Source organism: Fibroporia radiculosa (genome assembly GCF_000313525.1).
Source record: "Fibroporia radiculosa TFFH 294 genomic supercontigs, scaffold1430, whole genome shotgun sequence".
Taxonomy (NCBI): domain Eukaryota; kingdom Fungi; phylum Basidiomycota; class Agaricomycetes; order Polyporales; family Fibroporiaceae; genus Fibroporia; species Fibroporia radiculosa.
In genome coordinates this window covers 1-23,057 of record NW_012133301.1, presented here as the reverse complement: position 1 = coordinate 23,057, position 23,057 = coordinate 1, and the positions used below count along the sequence as shown (strand labels likewise).

At 48.1% G+C, this 23,057-nt stretch overlaps 7 protein-coding genes across 7 annotated transcripts; 4 read left to right on the top strand and 3 right to left on the bottom strand.

The window, feature by feature from the left end:
• Positions 1-1,077: 1,077 nt before the first annotated feature.
• Positions 1,078-3,525, top strand: FIBRA_02821 (uncharacterized protein; the record flags this gene model as incomplete). The annotated part of the gene is made up of 15 exons (XM_012324672.1): positions 1,078-1,217; positions 1,297-1,330; positions 1,388-1,614; positions 1,666-1,855; positions 1,914-1,983; positions 2,038-2,089; positions 2,125-2,314; positions 2,370-2,444; positions 2,495-2,641; positions 2,693-2,749; positions 2,797-2,830; positions 2,885-2,955; positions 3,009-3,082; positions 3,139-3,350; positions 3,407-3,525. 15 exons carry the CDS (start codon positions 1,078-1,080, stop codon positions 3,523-3,525), a joined length of 1,692 nt encoding a protein of 563 aa, XP_012180062.1.
• Positions 3,526-3,661: 136 nt separating this feature from the next.
• Positions 3,662-4,301, bottom strand: FIBRA_02820 (uncharacterized protein; the record flags this gene model as incomplete). Its single annotated transcript, XM_012324671.1, has 5 exons — positions 3,662-3,772; positions 3,827-3,854; positions 3,911-3,977; positions 4,032-4,180; positions 4,243-4,301. 5 exons carry the CDS (start codon positions 4,299-4,301, stop codon positions 3,662-3,664), a joined length of 414 nt encoding a protein of 137 aa, XP_012180061.1.
• A 2,170-nt stretch (positions 4,302-6,471) lies between these two features.
• On the bottom strand, positions 6,472-8,114 carry FIBRA_02819 (uncharacterized protein; the record flags this gene model as incomplete). The annotated part of the gene is made up of 7 exons (XM_012324670.1): positions 6,472-6,770; positions 6,848-6,962; positions 7,326-7,380; positions 7,443-7,622; positions 7,674-7,873; positions 7,929-7,982; positions 8,037-8,114. 7 exons carry the CDS (start codon positions 8,112-8,114, stop codon positions 6,472-6,474), a joined length of 981 nt encoding a protein of 326 aa, XP_012180060.1.
• Positions 8,115-9,697: 1,583 nt separating this feature from the next.
• FIBRA_02818 (uncharacterized protein) lies at positions 9,698-14,308 on the top strand (the record flags this gene model as incomplete). Its single annotated transcript, XM_012324669.1, has 25 exons — positions 9,698-9,751; positions 9,805-10,592; positions 10,649-10,874; positions 10,931-10,941; positions 10,992-11,134; positions 11,188-11,252; positions 11,311-11,452; positions 11,507-11,529; positions 11,581-11,632; positions 11,680-11,734; positions 11,792-11,910; positions 11,962-12,029; positions 12,081-12,188; positions 12,226-12,284; positions 12,331-12,344; positions 12,403-12,623; positions 12,685-12,790; positions 12,842-13,383; positions 13,437-13,487; positions 13,545-13,624; positions 13,673-13,759; positions 13,815-13,858; positions 13,918-14,124; positions 14,182-14,208; positions 14,265-14,308. The coding sequence occupies 25 exons, from the start codon at positions 9,698-9,700 to the stop codon at positions 14,306-14,308; spliced, it is 3,336 nt and encodes a 1,111-aa protein (XP_012180059.1).
• Positions 14,309-14,917: 609 nt separating this feature from the next.
• Positions 14,918-16,961, top strand: FIBRA_02817 (uncharacterized protein; the record flags this gene model as incomplete). The annotated part of the gene is made up of 8 exons (XM_012324668.1): positions 14,918-14,986; positions 15,041-15,157; positions 15,207-15,441; positions 15,489-15,700; positions 15,752-15,916; positions 15,972-16,652; positions 16,708-16,795; positions 16,843-16,961. The coding sequence occupies 8 exons, from the start codon at positions 14,918-14,920 to the stop codon at positions 16,959-16,961; spliced, it is 1,686 nt and encodes a 561-aa protein (XP_012180058.1).
• A 423-nt stretch (positions 16,962-17,384) lies between these two features.
• FIBRA_02816 (uncharacterized protein) lies at positions 17,385-18,776 on the top strand (the record flags this gene model as incomplete). Its single annotated transcript, XM_012324667.1, has 6 exons — positions 17,385-17,475; positions 17,525-17,768; positions 17,826-17,862; positions 17,913-17,991; positions 18,042-18,346; positions 18,399-18,776. The coding sequence occupies 6 exons, from the start codon at positions 17,385-17,387 to the stop codon at positions 18,774-18,776; spliced, it is 1,134 nt and encodes a 377-aa protein (XP_012180057.1).
• A 668-nt stretch (positions 18,777-19,444) lies between these two features.
• On the bottom strand, positions 19,445-22,471 carry FIBRA_02815 (uncharacterized protein; the record flags this gene model as incomplete). The annotated part of the gene is made up of 11 exons (XM_012324666.1): positions 19,445-19,652; positions 19,704-19,794; positions 19,851-19,902; positions 19,951-20,119; positions 20,178-20,637; positions 20,704-20,881; positions 20,940-21,024; positions 21,077-21,304; positions 21,358-21,548; positions 21,612-21,947; positions 22,208-22,471. The coding sequence occupies 11 exons, from the start codon at positions 22,469-22,471 to the stop codon at positions 19,445-19,447; spliced, it is 2,262 nt and encodes a 753-aa protein (XP_012180056.1).
• Positions 22,472-23,057: the final 586 nt, after the last annotated feature.

Genomic DNA, 23,057 nt, shown 5'->3' with positions numbered 1-23,057 from the left:
TGGGTAATTCAACTAGGTAAGTGTGTTCCACTACAGACCTCTGATCTTCCAGACTTCCACGCCATGCTCGGTTCGGCTCTCTCACGGATGGCGGCCATCTTTCTTAATTAACTATAGCGTGTTAAGTTCTACGTCCCTTATTTAGCCTGCTACTGTGGCGCCATGTAGCCATGTCCTCGAGTTTAAGGTATGTAGTCTCGTTAAGCCATGCGAATGAGCGATTTGCATATGGATAATCAAATCTGATCACTTTCGGACACAACCATTCAACACTCAGAACGAACCCAGTGGCATTACGGTACGATTATTCGCTTGTGTTAAATCCGGGACACCATGGAAAATTCCTGAGCGTCTTTCTTATGACAGCTACCACAAACAATATTGACTATCATGATACAAGCCCAAGCAGGGGAGACCGCAGAGTTCCTGAGCCATACTTACGCATCATTAATTGAGAATGTCCGGATGCTTGCGTAGATTTCAACTAGAAGCCTGCTGTCAAACCCGTTGCAGAATCATAATGCGTCTGAGAACTTCCTCGATTACGAATCTACCCATGGGAACCGGGCGTTGAGGTTGGCTGGTTGCTGGTACTTGACCCGGTATCACTCTCGGTGGTCAGCTTCTAAGATGCTGGCGACCTACCTGGATACGAGTTGACAACTGCGAGCCACTGAATAAGGGAACGGTAGAAATGCGTCCGCCGCTCAGTGTTTTTGACGATACAATTTTCCCTGCGAACTTGTGATTGTTTGCCAGTAAAAGTATGACGACAGTAAATGTTAACGACGAATCTGAATTGAGCTTACTATGTTTACACAGGAACTCGATGCTCATAACTATGGTCGGAAGTTACCAGTATCTATCCAATCACACTCGAGATCATCGAGACCGATGGCACTCAAGTACTAGTGCGTAAATGTTACTGCATACATACTAGTTCCTCCTTTGCGCATGCGACTCGAATCTGGCTACTCTTTCTGAGATGGGCGCCAATGCGGCTACATTCCTCGTGACCGTGTTGCTTTGACGCACATGTGACTTTATACAACGGACCGCTTGTCCGAGCGTGCTCAGATGCACATTGCTAGCGAGTTGCGACCGGAATATATGAAAGCCCAAAGGCCAACGCCCTCTATTTCCGCTGCTCCCCGGCGCAGAAGTTTCTGCCATGCATTTGTTGCTTCGGACTGGAAGGCTGGCTATCCAAGACCTAGGTGCTATCCGGAGGGCTAGTACTCGCCATCTGGCCTCTCATACTAGACAACTTTCACGACGAACCTCGTACTTTGCCAGACTATTTGCAGGAGGCGCTGTCTTTGGTGCATACGTGTGCATTTTTCATTCACACAACAGAATATCTGGCTCACTGTTCGTCCTCTTGCAGATCGGCTATGCTGCTCTCCATCCTGTGTATCTCGATACGCCAGGGAAAGCGCCTGTCCCGAGTGTGCAAGTAGAGAAGCATATCACGTACCAGGAGGTTCAGAGACACAGCACCTCGGAGAGCTGCTGGGTCATTATCAATGGTCAAGTGTATGATGCTACATCGGTTCTGAAATGGCATCCTGGAGGCGCAGGGGTTATTGTCAGGAACTCGGGAAAAGATGCGACGTAGGTTGGATCAGCTGTGCGTATTCATGGCTGATATAATCTGCGACACAGCAAGGCTTTCGTACCAATTCACCCTCCCGATACACTGCAGCAGCTACCTATAGCGGCTCATCTGGGGCCCGTTGACCCAGCAACTATGCCCACGGATGCTCACCAGCCAACTGAAGAAGAGTTGAGGGTAGCAGAAGCCCGAAAGCTGATACCTCATCCATCTCTGGTCCTGAACCTGAACGAGATCGAAGTAAGACTTTGTGCTATCTTAAATGTCTTTTGAGGTGAAAACTGAGTCTTTGCTCAAGGAACTTGCTCAGAACGTTTTGACAAAAACTGCATGGGCATACTATCGCTCGACTGCTGATGACGAAAATAGTCAGTTCTTATGTGTTCTTGCGTGTCCGGCAACTAGACTGAGCGCTGGTCTAGCATATTTCGAGAACACTGCCTCATTTAAACGGTTCTGGTTCCGACCGCGTGTGTAAGTCTTCATATATTCTGACCTTGTGTTTACAGAACGCTCCTTAATTTTGGTTGCGTTGTCAGCTTGAATAAGATCTCGCGTATATCCACGACAAGATCAATGTTTGGCCTCCCCTCATCGCTGCCGATATACATTTCTCCTGCAGCTCTGATGCGCCTTGGGCATCCAGATGGTGAGATGAACGCTACACGAGCTGCCGGACGAGAAGGTATCTTGCAGGGTGTCAGTTGTCTCAGCATTCTGTGCGGTACCTGTATTCTAGCTTATCCCTAAATAGATCTCCAACAACGCCAGTTGTTCGACAGATGAATGTGTATCAGTCAAGCTCCCCCGCCAGGATTTAATCTTTCAGGTATGCATTTTGACGGGTGTACGGCCGACATATTTCTGATCTTTCATTAGTTGTATATGAATAAGGATCGATCCGCGTCAGACGTTCTAATCAAGAAGGTGGAGAGTCAGGGATTCAAGGCAATCATGCTAACAGTGGATGCTGCTGTCCCTGGGAAGCGTGAACTTGATCAGCGGGCCAAAGGAGATGACCTGAAGGTGCTGACAGTGTACCCTGATAATAATGATTTTGTTAACGCAGAAGCATAGGATATGCCAGCAGCATTCGGCAAATCGGACACAGGCGGAGGATTGGGGGTTTCGCATGTATGTTCAGACTTCTCCCGTGTTTTGCGATGCTCAAAAATTCGCAGGCAATCTCTGGATATCAAGACCCTGACGTCTGCTGTAAATAACATCCACAAGTGGAGGCGGGGTCATGCTGATTGGTTGATACCCTAGGGGAGGACATCCCATGGCTACAGAGCATCACCAAATTGCCGATCATTATCAAAGGAATTCAATGTGTCGAGGTAGGACTCTCCATTGTACACTCATGTGTCACTCGATACCGATCTTTTTGAAGGATGCAGAGAAGGCTTTCAGATATGGCGTTAGTGCCATTATCCTGTCAAACCACGGCGGACGAGAAATGGACTTGTATGCTTCGTTTCACATTTTCGAAGCTGAGTACTAGCTGAGCAATTAACACGTAGCTCTCCGGCGCCGATGACACTTCTCTACGAACTCCATCAAACTTGCCCGGACCTGCTCGTAGATCACGAGGTGTACATCGACGGAGGCGTGCGGCGCGGGACTGATGTGTTGAAGGCCCTTTGTTTGGGTGCACGCGGGGTCGGTATCGGCAGGCCCTTTCTGTATGCTAATGGCATATGGGGTGAAGAGGGCTGCCTCAGAGTAATCCAAAGTATGTTGTTCTTGTCTATTTGTAAAGCTCTCTGTGCATTCAATGCTTGTCACCAGTACTGCGGGAAGAGATAGAGACAGGAATGCGGCTGCTCGGTGTGACTAGTCTCGAGCAGCTGACCCCGAAGATGATTCGCTACGTTGACCGTGATCCGCCTCCTCGTTCCCGCCTGTAGAATTATTATACCTGCGGAATGTGCGACATCTGTAGCAATATATAGGCTTCGTGTTTTTACATGGATTGCTTGCTTAGATGCAATCTAAGAATAACTATTACGACTTATTTGGTATTGCTGGGTCAGGATCTGGGTTTTATTGGGGAGCGAAATGCATTCTGTCGAAGTCTAATTCCGAGAGGGATGGGGATGAGAGGTCGCCTGCATTTGCCCCCACCTGACGGAGATTGAGTAGAACGTGCGAGCCCTGCATTGAATTATTCAATATGCGTCTGACGAATTGTGTTTTAGGGCCACCCACGGCAAATGAGGAGAGTGAGATGTTCCAACTAAGACGGGACTGCAATTAGCGAAATGCCCAAAATTGTACGACTTTCCAACTCACAAGTAAAAGCTCCCGGACAACCCGCTCGGGAAGACAGTATAACTCAAAGCCGTGACAATGGCACTCGCTTTGAATTACTGCCATGAGATAAGCTCCTTTTGCTCGTACATCGCGCACTCACCCAGCATTAAGAGGAAAGCCCATACTGCATCTCGGGTGAAGACATATAAAATTGGTTGGGTGGATAGTCCTGGGAGATCTTGAATGTTTTGCAGAAATTTGTAGATGACTAGAGTGGATAACAAGGCTTCAAAGCCAGCGGGCACGACCCTACAACGACTCCAATCAGCCCACTTATAGCACACGGATCCTTGGCGGAATGACTGACGTACCAAGCGACGATGATGGATTTAGGTGCGAAAGTGACCAAACAAAGTTCGTCAAAATGCATTTGGGATCCATGCATCATCATTGCTATGAATGAGATTCCAAGGCTTGCCAAGTATAGGACGAGGATAACCGCTAAAACTCGCTTGTCTCGCTCGTAGAGGATGAACACTAGCCTTTAGTGAGCATCGTCCAGGAACTGGCTTTTACGACAATTGGCTCACCTCTTATTATAGAAATAACAGCGACTGCACTAACTATACATTGCTGAAGGACTGCCTCGATGATGGCTGCTGTGGCACACGTCTCATAAGAGAACATCACGTCGGAGTGGTAGCGTGGCTTGGAAAATATGGTGAACACGGCGCTGAAGAGTGAGCCTATGAATTAAAGATGGTACTTCGTTATGAAGGAGACTGACACTTCGATGATCAGCGGGCAGTATCGAACGAAGCAGTACAGCCACTTGCACCAGTTGTTGGGCCATCTGTGAATCTTCCATGAATCTTTAGGGCGCAAATCACCCAAATGAATTACCGCCATATATATTGGACCTTGACTCTCGTTAGTCTCCGAGATGGCGCACGATATTAGGTCTTACCTCGTCTGCAACATGTACAATGAGATCCCATGCCAAAAACACAAGAGCAGATACTGAACACCATATTGATTTAGATATCAATTGATGAGCGTCTCTGCCAACCAGCCCGCAAATTGGCATACTCACTTGAGGATAAGCCGGTAACTTGAATCATTTGGAGATTATCCATTTAGAACCGGGGGGAAGGTGCAACTTAGCTTGACCTTGGTTGACTGAGTCGTGCATATTTGTAGTACGCGGCTGTCGGTCGGCGACTGGGCGTGCGATCCTGCATGCTCAGCGTTCGGAGCCCGACTTCCAGCCAAGCCCGTCTGCAAGTAGCAGCGTTAATTCATGCCTCGGAATACTGCGGAGACAATTTACGCACTGCCAGTGTACCGCGTTACACAGTACTAGTGAGCCCGATCGCGAATCCTGCCAACCAGAATTTGTCTTAGATCAGAATGTAGCTGCAGTTGCCGGAAGCGCTCCGAGTTGATGGGCGCGGCATCCCGCAACAATCGCAGCGGTGCTAACGGTGGCAATACCTTGTTTGTGTAGGTTCATGGAAACTAATACGTATGCAGACATATGAAAATTGATACGTACAGCGCATGCTGCGAGATTCCAATACGGCCGATGAAGGATTCTTTGTTCAGAGTACCGAACTTCCCTCCGCAATAGCGCATATATTATTATCAAATGCCTTGGATGCATCTCCACGAATTTTGCAGGTTTTGAATCTTTCTATATGTAGCGTCAGATTATTGAAGTGTAATCGAGAAGTCAGGGACAGTTTTCCATATATGGTCTTGTGCTGACTGAACTCGAGTTCTTAGTACCACAAACTCACCTTGTAGACTGCTGGGGGAAGAAGCATGGGGCTCGATACACGTTGGTTGTTTGTTGTGGATAAGTTAGAAGGTACTAAGACGTCGACAGAAGCTCGACAGAAGCCGATCGCCACAAGCCGTTACTGTTACCACAAAATGAGGCATCATATTTTTCCCAGCGTAGTACGAGTGTTATATCCTTCACAAGTGAGAGGTTCCTGATATTGACCACTCACAAAATCCGAGAAAGTACGGAGGCAATTGAAATGGTCACCTTATATCCGTACCCCAGCATAGGACGTAGGTGGTTGAATCGGCGCATCGGTTTAGCAACCAACACTTCTGTCATCGCACTCGAAAATAAGCCAAGATAATTTTCCCAAGAAAAGCCTGACTCGTCGAGCAACATAGTCCAACGTAATGCACAAGGCCCCAAACGACCATAACACGACCAAGTGTTCTAATATCGAATTGTAAGCGCACCTAGAGTAGACAAGCATGAGAGATATGCTTACCACAGATAAATAGTGCCCACACCACTAACACATCGATCAAAAGGAAAATCTTACTCAAGGACACAAAAACAAAGTCACGTAAACTACAAGCCCCAAACATATTGTCCAGGTATTGTTCTCGAAAGACAGCTGATGAAAAACAGTGGCACGTATAAAGAGTAGCAGAGCCACCGAAGTGTTCTCAGCAAGTAGAGCCGGTAAGAATGATGCCAGATGGCACCAAATCGAGAAAACGTTTGGAAACAGATCATTGCGAATGAATATGGGATAAGAAATTCTCTAATTCGTGGAGGGTGACCTCGCTCACTATTTGAGCATCGGCGTATGCGAATCAACTGACGACGAAGTCGATTGACTGAGCCTAGACTCTTGGCGGGTGAGATGAGCCATGGGTAAAGCTGCTTCGTTAGACGACATAAGAGTATGGGAGGGAATGTGAGGCAGTGGCTTCTCCGTTTGAACTGAATTCCCTGAAATGAATGGAGTGATACCATATGCTTCAGGCTGTGAAAGATCTATGTCTTTGCGAGGAACAAAAATTGGCAGTGTTTCCGTGTCCGGTATGAGGTGGCGAGTGCACAGAACAAGAAGGACATTAACAAGACCTGCGAAGAGATTGAATTTGCATCGATACAATCTGTTCTTTCAAGGAAAATGACAAATGACGATGAGGGGCACGCACCTTGGAGATTGAAGATGAAGTCCGAGGCAACGGTAGCCCAAAATGGAACCTCACGTCCGCCAAAAGATATGAAACGCGCAAGGGTAACGGGTAGAAGGCATATGGTGTACGCAATCTACAAAAGATAGGGGTATAGAAATAAAAAATTAAGCGTAAAGTTATTGAGCGACATACGGGATGCCTAGATTGTAGCTTAGCCACCGAGGGTATAGAACGTTAAATAGCTACATACCAGACCATTCGAGCAGCAATACTCATCATGGCGTTGTCGGTGTAGTCGCGACATACACTCAAAAGCCATCGTTCGTTTCAAGGAACGAATCTAAGACGCCATTTTCCATCGATGACGGCCAAGTTTCCGCGAACACGGAGTATAATGGCTGTATACGTAAGGATGGAACAAGAAGCCGAAAGGAATTCCTAGGGCAACAAATCAGATGACATCTGTGTTCCGATGTCACGAAGGGCAGCCACGTACAAAAAAGTACTCCAGGAAAGTTTGCTCCTCGGGATAGTTATGTGTGATCCAGCACCTGTCAACAGCATCACATGAGAACATGTTTACACAGTGAAGAAGCAGAAACGTTGAACTTACCAGTAACCGGACGGCCCGAAGTAATCACCCTTTGCCGAGGTCTGAATCGCGAGGGGACCAACAATAACGACGATGACCACAAGCGACCAACCAAGAGCAACCACGATAACACAAATTGCAGTACTCATACTCCGGCGCAAGAACAGGAGCATAAATATGTGCAGAGACAGCGCGAATGACCTGTAGTGGATGAGTTCACAGGATTGTCACTGACGTGATGGAATGGCTCACCAAACTGCAGTTGCCACATTGCCGCCATTCTTCAGGCCACCTTGGACACTGCAGAACCGACCCGCTTCTACCGCGCCATCCATGAGCCACCGAAGGTCCATCATCGAAGCGATTGCTTGTAATACATTGGCCACCAGTAGAGAGACGAAAAGGGGGATGACATGGGTATTGCGATAGCACGGCGGTTTGAAGGCCATTACCTATGGAATCCTAACTCAGTAGAATTCATGTTGTATGACGGAAAATATTACTCACTATGAACAAAGCCATCACAGCCACTCCTGAGAGCGCACCCGCAGCCACCAGACTCTATCGGCACCACCGTGAATATAGCTCGTGAAGAGTGATTGCAGCTTGCCTCACTTCAATGCCTGCCATCTCCGCCCTCCCATAAATGACCGTTGAGGAAGAGACATCGCGAACTGAGACTAGAGACACCATGGTGAACGAATCCAAAGCACGCCCCGCGCGGTAAAACAAGCCGATGAAGGAAAGGAATGAAATCTCAATGGCCAAAGCAGAAGGTCGTGAAGAGGGAAGAGAAATGGAAAACGGAACGCTGGAAGCTCATTTCAAGTATTTGTGCAACAGTACCCTGCAACAGGAAGACAAATGATACATCAATCACTGACGGTATCTTACCATAAGTGCAAGCGAGATAACGAGCGAAAATACTGTTAAAGCGACAAATAAGTAATCGTCATGGACACATTCATATATCGTAACACCATGGCCGTGTACTTGTTAGATGGAGTTGTCACAAATACAAGGTTAAAAGCCTCCGCCGAAACAACGTGCCTGACATGTGTGAGATCTCCTGGCGCGGCACTGCACGCCCGGGGGATGAATTTGATGTTTGGTGACCTGGTGAAGCCTTGAAGGTGAACTTGATAAAACGACTACGGACTTTCAAGCGTACAGTCCTTTCGTGCTCGGGGGCCCAGCGCTCGAGCAGGGGCCAGTCGCACAAACCGTACCCTGCTACCTGTGGTAGCGCCCCGTAAACGCCGGTAAGAAGTCACCAGTCATTGCCTTTCAATCTCTCGCGACAATCTCACAGTTGTCAACGCGATTCGGACGCAGCCTGGACCGTTATCGCAGCGAGCGCAAGCCCATTGTCAGTTGATGAGATTCCACTGCTCTCTACTGGCGGATTAAGTCTGCTCAGTGCTTTTAGCAGCTTAGGCGTCTATTCAGATGATGCGAAGGCACATTCTGGGCACTTGTCGTCAATAGCGGCGCAATGGATGGTAGATACTGAGTAGGGGTTGAGGCATCGAAAGGTGGACATCATTTGCGGATTGTGAGCTCTAAGTGCGATTGATTGTTGCTGGAGTTCACACTTGTTTCTCATCATCTACTCAGCGGGCTTTTTTGACAGGGAGGAGTCGATGTAAAAACCTATTTGATGGTCTGCGGTAAGATGTGCACCACGTATATCCTCACTGCTGTGGTAAGCATCAGATGAGAACTACTTTCACCAGCAGGTATACCAATCAGAGATACATCACCGAGTAGTGTTGCTAATGCTCCTCTAGTTGAACCATGATAGTGACTATTCCCCAAAGTGCATCTGAAGTTCGGGAACTCCTCCACTCAAGCTGTGCTTTACTGGCTGCTCAACGTGGCAATGCGGTCCAGATTTCAGCATGACTAGGCAAAACCTTACATGGTAGCATGTTGTGCAGTAAAAGCTCTAGGAAGAACAGAAGGCATTACAATTCGAGGGTGTTTCTCAGGCGTGGGTTGGGCGTGCCGGCTCAGAAGACTCAAGAGGCAGTGCTTCGCGGCGGGTCGGATATTAACGTGGCCACCTGTGGCCACCCGCTATGACCGTTTCGAGGAGTTGATGCGTCGCGATCCAAACATAGACAAATAACGCGGTCTTTCGGTTATACGCGTGCTCGGACAAGAATTCGAGTCACTCCTTCAAACGTTTGTATAGTCTGCCACTCACGTTCATTGATCAGATTATTTTCTTCTGAATACTCGTTTTTCTTGCTGCCCTAATAGAACTTGAAGTAATGGGTTCGCGCCAATCTCACGCGTGCACCAAGGACGCGTCAGGTACCGACTCTGTAAGCGTCCCGAGTCGTTACCCCCTATCAATGAGAAGTGCTGATGCGCCCAGGCATTCGGCGACAGCGTCTCGACACCTTCCAAATCAAAACTATTGCATATGCTCGACTTGCGCGTGTCACAGTCGTCGTCGGCATCCGGAAGTACGGCAACCACGCCCATTTCGACTCCGCGCCACCGCCACCGTAGCGTTTCTGCTGCTCCAAGCTCCCGTAAATCAACTATGAAAGCGGAATATCCAAACACCACAGGCTCACGCAAGCGTAATTATACTGTTCAGGATGATACTGACATGGATATCCTGTCGTCCAAAAAATTGAAGACGGAGACTACGAAGAAACCACTTTCTGTGGCCAATCGGAACACGGAGTCATTAGGTTTGACCACATCTGATGCGGCCACTTCCACTTCCACCGCCACAGATACGCGCGCGAGGCTCGCAGAGGTCCACACCCAAATGGACCGTTTAGAAAATACCCTCGCCAAGGCAAAGCAAAAACGTTCCAAGACAGACGCAGACTTCGTGCAAATCGTCCAGTATCAGCGACAGCTCAGAGAACTACGAGACCTGAAGCAGGGATACAATTCTATGACACCGTCTACGGCACTGCAGACTACGATATCTGGATCCAGGGACCACGTCTCTCCTGGTATGCTTGCGGACGCTTTTCAGGCTGAGAGCTCGAGTTCTCCAGTACACGTAGGGGCAGATGGGAGCTCGGATTATGCGCTTGATATTTCTGGCTCGTTCGTACGAGGCGATGATCGCTTCGATGAAGACGGAAATTTCTACGGACGCGGACGGGACAGCTTTGCAGGTCCAGTAGCTCGTGCTGATGAGTAAGAATTCTCAGTCTTGTTAATGGCGCATATATAGACTAAATTGTGTTGCGCAGTATCGATAAGTTTTTGATTGCTGCTGGAAATGCCGAACAATTCGATGGGAACGCTAGAGTTGACAAGGCGCTCGATGCTCTTGGTCTCGATGGATTGTACCGACCTCTTGACGGGATGGAAGTGGCATTGATGCCTCATCAAGCTATAGGTGTCGCTTGGATGCTTGACAAAGAGAAGAGTGTACATAAGGGTGGTTGTTTGAGCGACGAAATGGGTCTTGGAAAGGTATGTGTCTCGTCGATCGGATAAATAGTCTGCTAATCGGTGTTGCTGCGGTACAGACCGTTCAGATGTACGTTATAGTGTTGTATCCATAGGTTGTTTTTAATTAATGTCCACTAGGATTGCTGTCATGGTTCGCAACCAATCCGACGACCCGCTGTGCAAGACAAACTTGATTGTCGCGCCAGTGGCTCTTCTGGACCAATGGCAGCTAGAAATTGAGACGAAGACGAACTGTGACGTCAAGTGTTTGATATATCATGGTTCGTTGTCCCATCGAGCTTCTTTCGCATACGTTAGCCTCAATCTTCCACAGGTCCCGGGAAACCAAAGAAGAAGAAGGAGCTGATGAAGTACGATGTAGTGCTGACTACCTTTCAAGTAAGGGAGATGCATATGTGGCTGTCCGCTTATATAACTAAAATCTACATGTGATCAGACACTTGCTTTAGAATGGCCTGACGAGGAAGCGGAAGAGAGGAAGGCAAAGCAGAAAGCAAAGAGGAAACGCAAGCTCGATGACTTTATTGAAAGTAACTCCGAGGATGACAGGAAAACGTCGAAGAAAAAGACTCAGCAGCGTTCGTAGTCATTGTTTCATGGCGTGTACCATTCATTTATCTATCAGCTACCAGTGGGGCTATTGTTCGACATAGACGTCAGTAGTTTATATGCTCCCTCTATCATTGTATCTTGACAAGACTTGCAGTGGTACAGAGTCATACTCGATGAAGCACAAAACATCCGGAATAGGCGCACAAGTATGTCCCAATTTTGGTTAGCTGAGCACTGACTCACCAAATACTAGGGGTCTCTCGAGCCGTCACAAAGTTACACTCGACTTATAGATGGTGCCTGACTGGGTAAGAATGGCTAGTCTTACTAGTCGATTCTCATGCTGACAGTGGTTTTCTCGCCAGGACTCCTATCATTAATTCCCTGTCCGATGCGTACGGATTGTTCCGCTACTTGCAAACTCGCCCTTGGTATGATTGGACCGAGTTCAATGGTCATATATCTAAATTAGAGAAGAAGAATCGTGAGGATACCTGCCTTAAAATCACAGTAATTACTAAAACATTTCGATCAGCTGTCCTAGCCACGACACGTCTGCAGGCGATTTTCTCATCGATGTTACTGCGCAGGAAGAAAGACTCGGTGAGGCAAAAGGCCTCTTTCCATATATTCGCTCACGCATCTTTTGATCAGATGCTAGACGGAAAGCGACTGATTGAACTTCCAGTTAAGGAGACGATCCTCGCGAAACTAGAGTTCTCCCTTGAAGAGAGAGACATTTACAAGATGGCGAGTGCATTGGTATCGTCTGCTCATTTTGCACTTACATAGTCTCCAGGTCGAGCAAAAGTCTCAAGCTATATTCAACAGGTACCTGAGGGCTGGCACCGTGCTCAAGTAAGTAGGATATGCTGTAAGCGCTCGTCAACTGATATGTTGTTAGAAATTACCATCAGGGTGAGTATGTTGCAATGTACGACGTTTGGCTAACGCTCATTTGTGTTTCTGTCTCCAGTCCTGGTGCTATTGCTGAGACTACGTCAAGTTTGCTCCCATCCGTCTTTGATTCAAGAAGGAGGGTCGGCATTCATCTCTGCTACTGACCTCAACGATCGCAAGCACGACAAACGTTATGAGCTCAGTCGTGCTGTTCAACTAGTTTCGCCAGAGTTTGTGCAGAAAATGCAGGATAAGATGGCGCAGATTATGGCACAGCGTATGGAAGCCGAGAAGCATGTATGTAAATCTATCGTAGAAGTCGTAAGTATATGTAATCTACTTACCTTCGTTTGGTCAGTCCGCCGATGCAACTGTGGAGGACGAAGAATGCCCCATCTGTTACGATGCTTTTACGGACGCAGTCGTCACAGCCTGTTGCCATGTGTTCTGTAGAGATTGTATTTGTACGTATATCATATCTCAAGTCTCTACAGGCCACTCACACTGTCTACTAGATCAAGTTTTCGACAACGAGGCTGCGGAGAGCGCTGACGAACAAGTGAAGTACAAATCTGACGAGCGATCCTGTCCATCGTGTCGTGGTACCATCTCGAAACAGAAATTATTCTCGCGCAGTGCCTTTGACCCGAATGATGACGACACTGGCGATGTGGAAAAAGGTAGTGAGGCTCGCGAGGCAACCAATGTTTTAGATACGCTGGATGATGTTACAGAAGAGGCTCGCCCTAAGCTTGGAAGGATCCTACGGAAGAGAAAGCTGCGGCAGAGGCATTTCATGGACTCGGATGACGAAGGTGACGAAGGTGACGATGGCGACATGAGCGACTTTATCGTCCAAAGCGACGAGGACGAAGAAGAGAAGGATACTCGGCGCGCTCTTAAACAACGCCTGAGCAAGCGTCGTGCTATCGTCATCTCAGACGACGACGACGATGATATCGATCCCGACGTGATCTGTGGTGCAAAGCCGGATGTTGATGCTCCCCCTGAGCAGATTAAATTGATGCCGAAATTCCTGCCATCCACCAAGATGAAAGTGAGCTGACAGATCCTTAATGATTTTGTTGCGTCCTTATTTGCCATTTACAGCATATGATGGAGAACCTGCGTTTATGGGCGGAGACACATTCCGACGAAAAGGTAAAAACTGCAGACGCGCCATGTTGTGACGAGAAAACACTGATAAGAGTTCTCTAGACTCTGGTGATCTCCCAATGGACACAGTGCCTGCAACTCGTCTCCGACTACTTGACTGAGAATGGATTCTTGCATGTCAAGTAAGTCGCATGCTTAGTTGTCTAGATTTAGCCTCATCCCTGGACCAGGTATCAGGGCGACATGAATCGTAAGAAACGTGACCAGGCTGTTCGCGTATTCATGTCCAGGGACAAGGCAACCATAATGCTCATGAGGTATTTAGTCCAATTTGCTTTATTTCCGATTCTGTCTTATCACGGAAACCGATAGCTTGAAGTGCGGTGGCGTAGGACTCAACCTTACGCGTGCTAATCGTTCGTCATTCTTTGCCTTCGTGCTTGTCTGTGCTCATACCCTCCATACATGTTTCCAGGCGTGATCTCGCTCGATCTTGGGTGGAGTGAGGCTGTTGAAAGCCAAGCCTTCGATCGTGTGCACCGTCTTGGCCAAACCCGCCAAGTCTTCGTGCATCGGTTGGTTATAGCGGACACCGTCGAAGACCGTGTGTTAGCACTACAAGAGCGAAAGAAGAACTTAGCTGACGGCAGTCTCGGCGAGGGTACCGGGAAGAAGATTGGACGTAAGTGGATATTTTCTACTGGTTCCGATACCGCCTTCTCACTACATCACTTTTCAGGCTTGAGTGTCCGCGAACTGGCCAATTGTACGTTTCTGTCTCTCGTTCTGGGTGTTTATGTACTTGATGATACCCTCTGCTAGTATTCGGTCTTGACCACAGAGGCCGCGTACTCTCCGAAAACTAACTTGTTCGCTCCGTTGATCCAACCAATGCCGGTGCCTTTCAATGATTCTAGTAAACACTTACCATAACTTTCTTTACCATACTTTCCTTATCGATGAATGTTTTATCCGCTCCTGCTTCAACCATTACCTTACAGCCTGCTTCGATTTGTTCCCTACTGTATGACGTTACTTTGTGCTGTTCCTCGATTCGAACTCACAGATCGTACTTCTATCGTATACCCAGTACTTCTACCGTACGATAATGGACATTCATTTTATTGCTAAAGTTATTCTAGAGCACGTACCCTTCCGTTGTTATTGTTATAGATTGAATAAGTCTTTTTAAAAGGCTATTACGGCGGGGCTCTCCTATACATACTGGTTTACCCTTACAGTAAGTTCACCATGGTCGGATCCACGTCGGAAATATATATGTATGTCAGATTCTTGAGGAAACTGATATGCGCAGTCTGCCCCCAGTGGCCCGATCCGCCCTGGTCCGCCCTATCATAAAAGTAATGGTCACGAGGTCATAATTGCCAAGGGTCGACTGGGACTCGCCTTTTATTTACTCTATCCACATCTCCGACTTCGTTGAGCTTTCATTTTTACTCCGGGTCAGTGTACGCATGACGACTCAACACATTAGGAACAATCTCCGGGAAGAGCTACGTCTGTCTGATGAGCATATGGACGTAGTAGGTATCAATGGTGGCGCCGCACCCGAATATGCTCATAACAGCAGCCTTCAGGATATCAGTATTGCGCTCATCGCGCTCATAACATCTGCCGTGCGTGACAGCGAATCAACATGCACCCTAGAGCAGATAGTCCGTGCGGTGGAGAATGCTGATGCCGCCACATATCTCGTGTGTATTAGGTTTGCAAGTATCGCAGCAACTCGTTAACCCAATACAGGAACCATTGACACTACTTCCTCTCCTTATACCCTGCCCTAGATTAGGTTCCGAGGAGATTATTTCTCTGATGAACCGAGCGTGTAGCGCGAAGGAAGTGATAATGGCAGCAATGGAAGTTCTTGAAAACATAAACCGCGTCCTGGATATAGATGACGATGCCGATGCCGATGCCGAAGGTGGTACCCTCTCATTTCCTCAGCAGATCTGTCGGCTCATCCAAATATTCAACCAATGTGAGTCAGCCTTCCACCGGCAACAGCGTAGTTTTGATGAACTGTAGCGATTCCTCGCTTACCGAAGCGAAAGAAATCCCCGAGTGAAGTTGTTCGACCCCTGTTCTCTGAGCTACAGTCCATTATGTCTCGGGCACCCACTGGCAACGCGGTGGAAAATCGAGCCATTCTCACTGCAGCATCCGCCCTCGTAACATCTGCATATGGGTGGGCAAAGTCTGACCCCGCGTTCGATGGAGATGAAAAATCAACGATAACTGTATGTCTCTGATTACATGCCGCGAATAAGTGCGCGAATAACGTCTGTCAGATTATCTTGACCACGTTTCTGGGCGCTGCTCTAGAAGCATGCGCTATACATATCGAGGCGAACCTCGCGCAAGCTGCGTTCAAAGAGAATTTTTCAAGGCTTGTGATATCTTCTCCCGGACAAGACCATTCCTCGAGGAATGAAGATGTTGTTCACGATGTTTGGGTCAGTTTTTTCCTATAGATTCCGTAAAATTTTAGTTATTTGAGTACACTTGCAGAAAGCTGGCCATTTGCTGGATCTGACAATCGACACTTGTGAACGGAATCCATCATTGGGCTCTTTCATCCTTCTTGCGCACGCGCCTTCGTACAAATTCTCCGTCCCTATTCTCACCGTTTTCTTTCCCATTATTATCATGTGCATCCGATCGAACAAGATCCTCGACGAGGTCATCTCTGTGTTGATACGGACCATTGTTCCTCTAAAATCACATTCACCGCGCTCAGAACTCTCGCTGGATCTACTTGTCCCTCTTGCGCATCTACTCCCTTTGGTGGCTGGTGTGCACCCGGATCCGTCGACACGTCACCAACTCTATCGCCTCCTTTCCTCTGTCCTTACTCTAGCTCCATCTATGTTTCGGCTGCAGCTTCTTCAAGAGCTTCTCACTGATGCCGACTCTTCGCCCCAAATGCGTATCGCTCTGGTTGGGTTACTCAGGGAGGCGGTGCTTGAGGCACTTGCAGCACCTCCAGACAGCGCCCAGTCTAAACAGAATGTGTTTGCATCGCCCATTTTCCTACACACATTCGCCCAGATCATACTACGGCCGGATCCTCCTGATTTATTCACCAAGGCGATCTCAGCAGATGATTTCTTGGATTCTCCAGAACCATTGAGACTGGTTGAATGTCTGGCTTTGTACTATGTTCTTCTGATGAAAGATGTGCGTAATAGGGTAAGCTCGGATTACGGATACTCGTAATATGACGCGTTGTCTGACCACGCGGTAGACGGGTATTAGAGACCAGGACAACTTACGGAATGTGAGAGTCTCGCTTCTAGATCCGCTTCGGTCTCGAATAACGATTTGGAGTAATGGTACGGAACGTCATTTATTGTGGTGCTGTAGCTGATTCCTATGTCAGATATGTCTAAGGAGGCAAATTCGGCGCATGGCGATGAATCTGCTACGCAATTTGGCATATTAGACATGTGGTTGGACCGCATCTTTGATGTAGTAGACGACCTTGCCCATGCACAATAGAGCATGAATTTACGTTTTGAATGCTCAATGAGCATAGAACAATGAATTCTCGCCTTCCTCACAATCCTCAATGCTCCGGTATCCTCGCGCCTGCGTGTGTGCGATTCGGTCCCCCCTAATTATGAGTGGACCTCGGCGCCTAGGTGTCCTCGCATTTCACATACCAGATACCCGCGTGGTTACGCATATCTCCGATCCTTCACAGCTTTCTTTGTGACAAGGGCGAATACCACAGTTATCAGTTTCAGCGCATTCTATCTCATACGTGAAATTGTACACTACCTGACGCATTATGATGGCCTCAGATCGACAGGATTCCGGAAGACATGAGGCTTTCTATGCCAGGCCAGCATAGGTACAGTAGGGTACCACCGGGAGTGAACATATATGTATCCCATCGCATCTCTACCACTGAGAACAATCATGTCTTGCGCTGTCCCGTTCATCTCCAGCTCGACACTTGATATTCACAGGTCCAACGTCCTTGGCTTAACGATGTCGGCGGCGGTCTATGGTACGTGCTCACTCGATATACACAGCACATAGCTGAACGATCTTTCTAGGGGTTCATATCTGCTTGTTTATTGAAACTACAAGGTGTTATTTCCGCCCGCCTCGTACAAAGCATCTGAACTGGAAAATGTTCGCATACATTTGCTCCCTCCTGACACTGGCGACGATCACGATGGCTTTGTACTTGACGTGGGATATGATTGTGTTCTTCGGGAACCACGAACATGTCGGCGATCCAATAGCATACCTCGAGGAGCACGACCATAGTTCCATGAGTCTCGCGTTAACAGCGTTGTGAGCCCAACGCCTTTTTGCTTTCCGGTCGTATCCCTGAGTCTGTATTTGTCGCAGATACCTATTATTGAGCTGGACATCCGATGGCTTGCTGGTACGCTCGCCGTGCAGCGCTCATATAAGGGATGCCTGAATGAGATACAGTTGTATAGGTTCTGCATCATTTTCCAAGACATCCGGATACTCCGATGGGGGGCCGTCGGAAGCTTCCTTGCAATGGTCGGTACGTACGATTCAATCTTCAACGAATATCTCATCGATTCTCTATGCTAGTCCTCGGATGCTGTTTCACGACGTCTTTCGCATCCTTGATCACAAACATATGGACGCATACACCGACTGGAGCCGTCTTCGCATGCCTTTCGTTATCTCTTGCACTCAATATTATCTTGACAGCAATGATTGTCGGCCGGATTCTTCGCATCGTCTATCGCTCCTCACTTCTGGTAGACGTTGTCGGCGTTCTAGTGGAATCAGCATCGTTATACGCAATAATTTCTTTAGTGACAATCATAATGCTTGCGGTCAATAATGGCCCAGCACAAGCTACAACCCTACCATTTCTGGGCCAGATACAGGTCAGCGCCACGATATCGAATTTCTACATAATTAAGCCATTAATCCGCACAGGCAATTCCTCCGATCTTGATCACGACAAGAGCAGTAAATCGCAAAGACCTTCCCCACGAGTCCTTGAACGACGTGATCACTAGCGTGGTCTTTTCAGAGAAATCAGAGAAAGCTGAAATCTCAACCCGGCCTCGATCCGCATCCAAGCTGGATTTTTACAAGAAGGCAGTTCTGGAAGACAATTCCATGAAAAGCGGCTCTGCTACGACATACCATACCTTCAGCGATCGAGAATACAATGGCTGGCCACCATCTCCTTTTTCACCCTTCGTGGTATCTCCAATACGATCCCCGGATCTGGCTTACACCAAGAGCCGACTGTCACCGGACATACTGTCACGATCTAGTATTGGACCCGACTTGGTCTCTCCATGCTAATGCCATGTATCCCCCACTGTGACAAGATGTAGTATAGTAATTGATACCATCTCAGGCCAGCAGGTTGGACCTTTGTCATTTTGTTAATGTACGTGTACGTTTACCGAACCAGAAATTGTATAATTCGCATTTATAGGTGTTATTCTTACTCCATAAAACATAGAGTGCAGATCGAGCTGCATTGAGGCTTTGCGCAGTTGAGCATACTAACCCTGGTATCTTCAGGACATCGTACTATCCCAATGTTGGCATTCAAATCAAAAATCCTACATGTGGCGTAGCGTAGCAGAAGGTCATACCGAAGCAAGTCTGGACTGTGGGGCGGACAGTCCGCCCCGACTCGGACGTTACCGATTCACCTGTCATGGCCATAGCTAGCTTGTGAATGGTGCTTGCCAGTCGCTGTGTACATCGAAGGGGTGCAGTACGGTCCAAAACATAATCCTTATGCCCTGGCAGCCACCGCTTCACTGGCATGTGTTTACACCAAGACTCCTGACTGTTGAGACAAATGACTTTTTCGACAAGTTTGTAATCCCAGAAGGCTGAGATTGTCGTCGTCGAGCCAGCTCAAGTCTTGCGCATGCACGTGGTCGTTGGTCCCACCGATGATATGGCTAGGAGACCTGGCGACTAACTGCAACATGTTCATTCCAAATCCCAGCGTCCTACTGAATCTGTGCCGACAGCATATGGTTTAACTCCTGCACCCTTCTCTCCCACTGCTCAACTTCCGCTAACTTATTCTCTAATGTGATGATTTCCCGGTCGATCCCCATGCGCTCCTCTGCGGAGCCGATACGGGAAAGTGTCCATTTCCCCGTGCCGTCTCCAGCCAGAGTGAGGAGCTGGGTATGGTATCGCATTAGTGACGGTCTAAAATCAGTCAGCTACCATTACATTTGATACAATACGAGGGGTGCATACCGCAGGGAAATCGTAATAAGCGTGATTCCCAGCGACTTAGCATGTTCGTACATTCGGCCTTCGACGTCGCTAGAGACGGCACTTGTACATTCTACAACACATCATGATCGATATATTATCATGCATAACACGCAGACTTGAACGTACCATCTAATATCGCAAACTTTGGCCGGTGGTAGAACGCTCGCGCCAAGCCCATCTACAGCGGATGAGATAAACAATAATATGCGCCGGCAAAGACACATACCCGCTGTTTCTCTCCCCCACTCAGAACGTCTCTCCACTCCTTTCGTGTGCTCCATCCTCCTTCTCGTGCGGGCAAATATGCCAAGTTAGCAGCCGCAAGTATATCCATCAAATCCTTCTCTGTCTTCCCAGATTCTATGAACTCAGGGAACGCGTGGGGATAGATGACCCTACATCCGTCATACGTCAACCTCACTGCTAGGATCATGAGAATGGGTGATCACTCACTGATCGAGCAGCGTTCCCGTAACCATATATGCTCGCTGGGGAACGATAAATACGCCCGCTCGCCCTGCAGGCCTCCGCACAGTTCCTCCACCTTGTGACGCCCATAATCCTGCAAGCACACGTGCAACAGCCGTCTTTCCAACGCCATTACTGCCTGTGATCATTAGGTGCTCCCCTTCCCGGAGCACCAGCGACAAATCTTTTACAAGTATCCATGATGGCGTAGTGAGCGCGAGGGCATCGGTCCCAGGAATGCCGACATCGACATGCTTCAGCTCAATCCGGTCCACATAGTGATCGTCGATATTCGTCGGAAGCGGCGGGAGGTTGTGCAACGTAGAAAGCAGAGTGTAGAGTCGTGTCGTGAGTCCCGCGAGCTCGAGTAAGTCTTTATATGCGTACATGACACGACCACCAGCATCAGCAAGAGAGAGGAGCAGCCGGCGCGAGGAGATATATGCTGCAAGAATTAGAGTGTTCCTTATGAGCCAACCAAGTACTTTCAACAAAGATAAATGAAGCTTACTCTCAGTGCGATTTGCGACCTCATCGTTGACTCTCGATCGGTGCTGAGGCGGGCCAATTTGCACCCCAACGTCTCTTCGCCGAGTGAGCAGGACGGGGACTGCAATCAAACAGTACCCTGCAGCGCTCCAGAGGTATTTGATCACGAAGTCTTCCGTCCATTCATATGCAATGCGAATCTGAGACAGACAAGAAACATTCGTCATGGCGCCATACATAATAAGTACAACCATTTACTTTGTATATTGAATTGATATGACTAATGAGGCGCAAGTATGCACGACGGAGAATGCTACGTTCTCTCAGCCCGCCGCCATAGAACCTGTACATAAATAGTGAGTATGTCCAGGAACGGGGACGTCGCTTGTACGTACGCGATTTCTTCGCTCTCTCGATCTATTCTGCCCATTCCAGCGCGATATTCTCCCTCTAGCTGCGCCTCCACTGCGGCCAGACGACCGAAGGCGGGCGTCGCTGCGCGTAGAATCTTCGCCGTGAGATAATAGTTGACACCAAGTAAGATAGTCCCGCGGAATCCAAGAGTACGCGAGAGCTGCGAGGTGAAGAGAAGCAGATCTAAGGAAGGCTTGAGCAAATTTCCGCTATGAATGGCCTTCGTGAGTAGACCGTCGGTGAGAAAGCTCATCTGGCATACTAGATACTCGACAACGAGTCGCAGAATGCAGCAATATCAGAAGTGATATACTGATCTACATCTTCCAGCCCTCCCTCAAGCGCGACACGGTGATACCGCAGGTCTGGTGCAGGGGATAAGTACAAATCATCTGTGTACCGTGTCAAGCGTGTGCGAAGTCTTAGCGAAAGTTTCGCTTGAAAATGTCGCAACTAGTCGTTAGAGTCAATGCGCTGAGTGACACACACACGACTGAGCGTGTAACTCGAACATACCATAGTATTAGTATACGTGCTTGGTATAGCAAGCGCGAACCAAAGTCCTAGGCCTTTCATGAAACCTTTCCCATCCGCGCTCACAAGATCGCGTACAATGCGTCCGTCCAACCGTGCGACAGCGACGCTGAGTACAGTGCGGAAAATGAGAAAGAAACTGTGAGTGAGCAAGATTGCAGTTTCTTTAGAGCGCCAGGTCGGAATCGCGATGCGAAGAATGGCTTGCAGCTGACGGAGGAAAGTTCGATCGAGATTGGGTCTGTGGGTTGCAGGAGCGGGAGGAAAATATTTGACATTGGCGGAAACCAGTGAAGATGGAGTAGGGCGGATAGGAATCTACAGGTAAACACTCGTAAGCATCGTCAAAGTTTAGTTTAGCACAAGCCAGAAACGAGCATATATGGTGCACATGTGAGACGGGATTCACGTTTGGACAAACGAAAGGATAAAACGATTGCTTTTGATCTTTCCTGACTCGACAATAGTAAATCTACCAATGTAATCTTCAACATAGCAACTAGTAAATTCAATCTAAAACGTGACAAACACGCAATCTCCTCATGATCACTGTGGAAGAACGCTAGATGAATACACACCATTGAGATTCCGTCCTCGCGTGGTATGAGTAAGGTCTGAGTGCCATCGGGCTCCTTAATGTACAACTGTTGCAGTGCGCGAACGAGTTCTTCCTGGCTGACTCGCGGCCTAGAGGCAACGGCCTTCAACCTAGCGAGTGCCTCTTTGGGAGATGTGATTATGCGAGAGCGCAAGAGTACGAAACTGACAAGAAGGAGCAATACACCTCTTCGCGTCCTCCAAGAGGCGTTGGGGCAGAATTGTCTTGGCAGCAGTATCGGCATCTTTGCTATGTTACGATCCAGAAATTGTGCTATAAAAGCTGAGACAATGACGAAGTCTAGCAAGACTGGGACAATCCTTGCGATGACACCAAGCGAGCAGAAATCCAAGCCGAATCGTACAATCCTCGTCCGCGAGGGAACGTCGTTGCAGATATCACCCAGGAACTAAGTGTACTAGAACTCGAGCTCTCGCATCAACACGAAGGAGCTGAACAAATCGTGGTGATAGTCGGAGGTAACGAGAGTCGTCCATTGCATCTTCAACTTGCGACTTGGAGAACAGTGCGCCTATGTCAAAATCACGAGCTATGGGCCTTTTTTGTTTCTGTTTGGCTGAGGTGGCTGAGAATAGCATTCGGCGAGATTAGACTTCTAGCGTTACTTACCACATAGCATCAGCGAAAAGCGAGCGAGAATACCTACGTTTAGATAGGATTCTTATCCCTGCCACACTGATTTTACTTATCATACTTACGAAGAATTCAGAAGTTATATCTGGAACCTGTCCTATTTTACAATACAACACAATATTGTATAAACACCGTGTCCTCTGGTGTGACGTGAGCGATATGGCGGCCAGTGACGT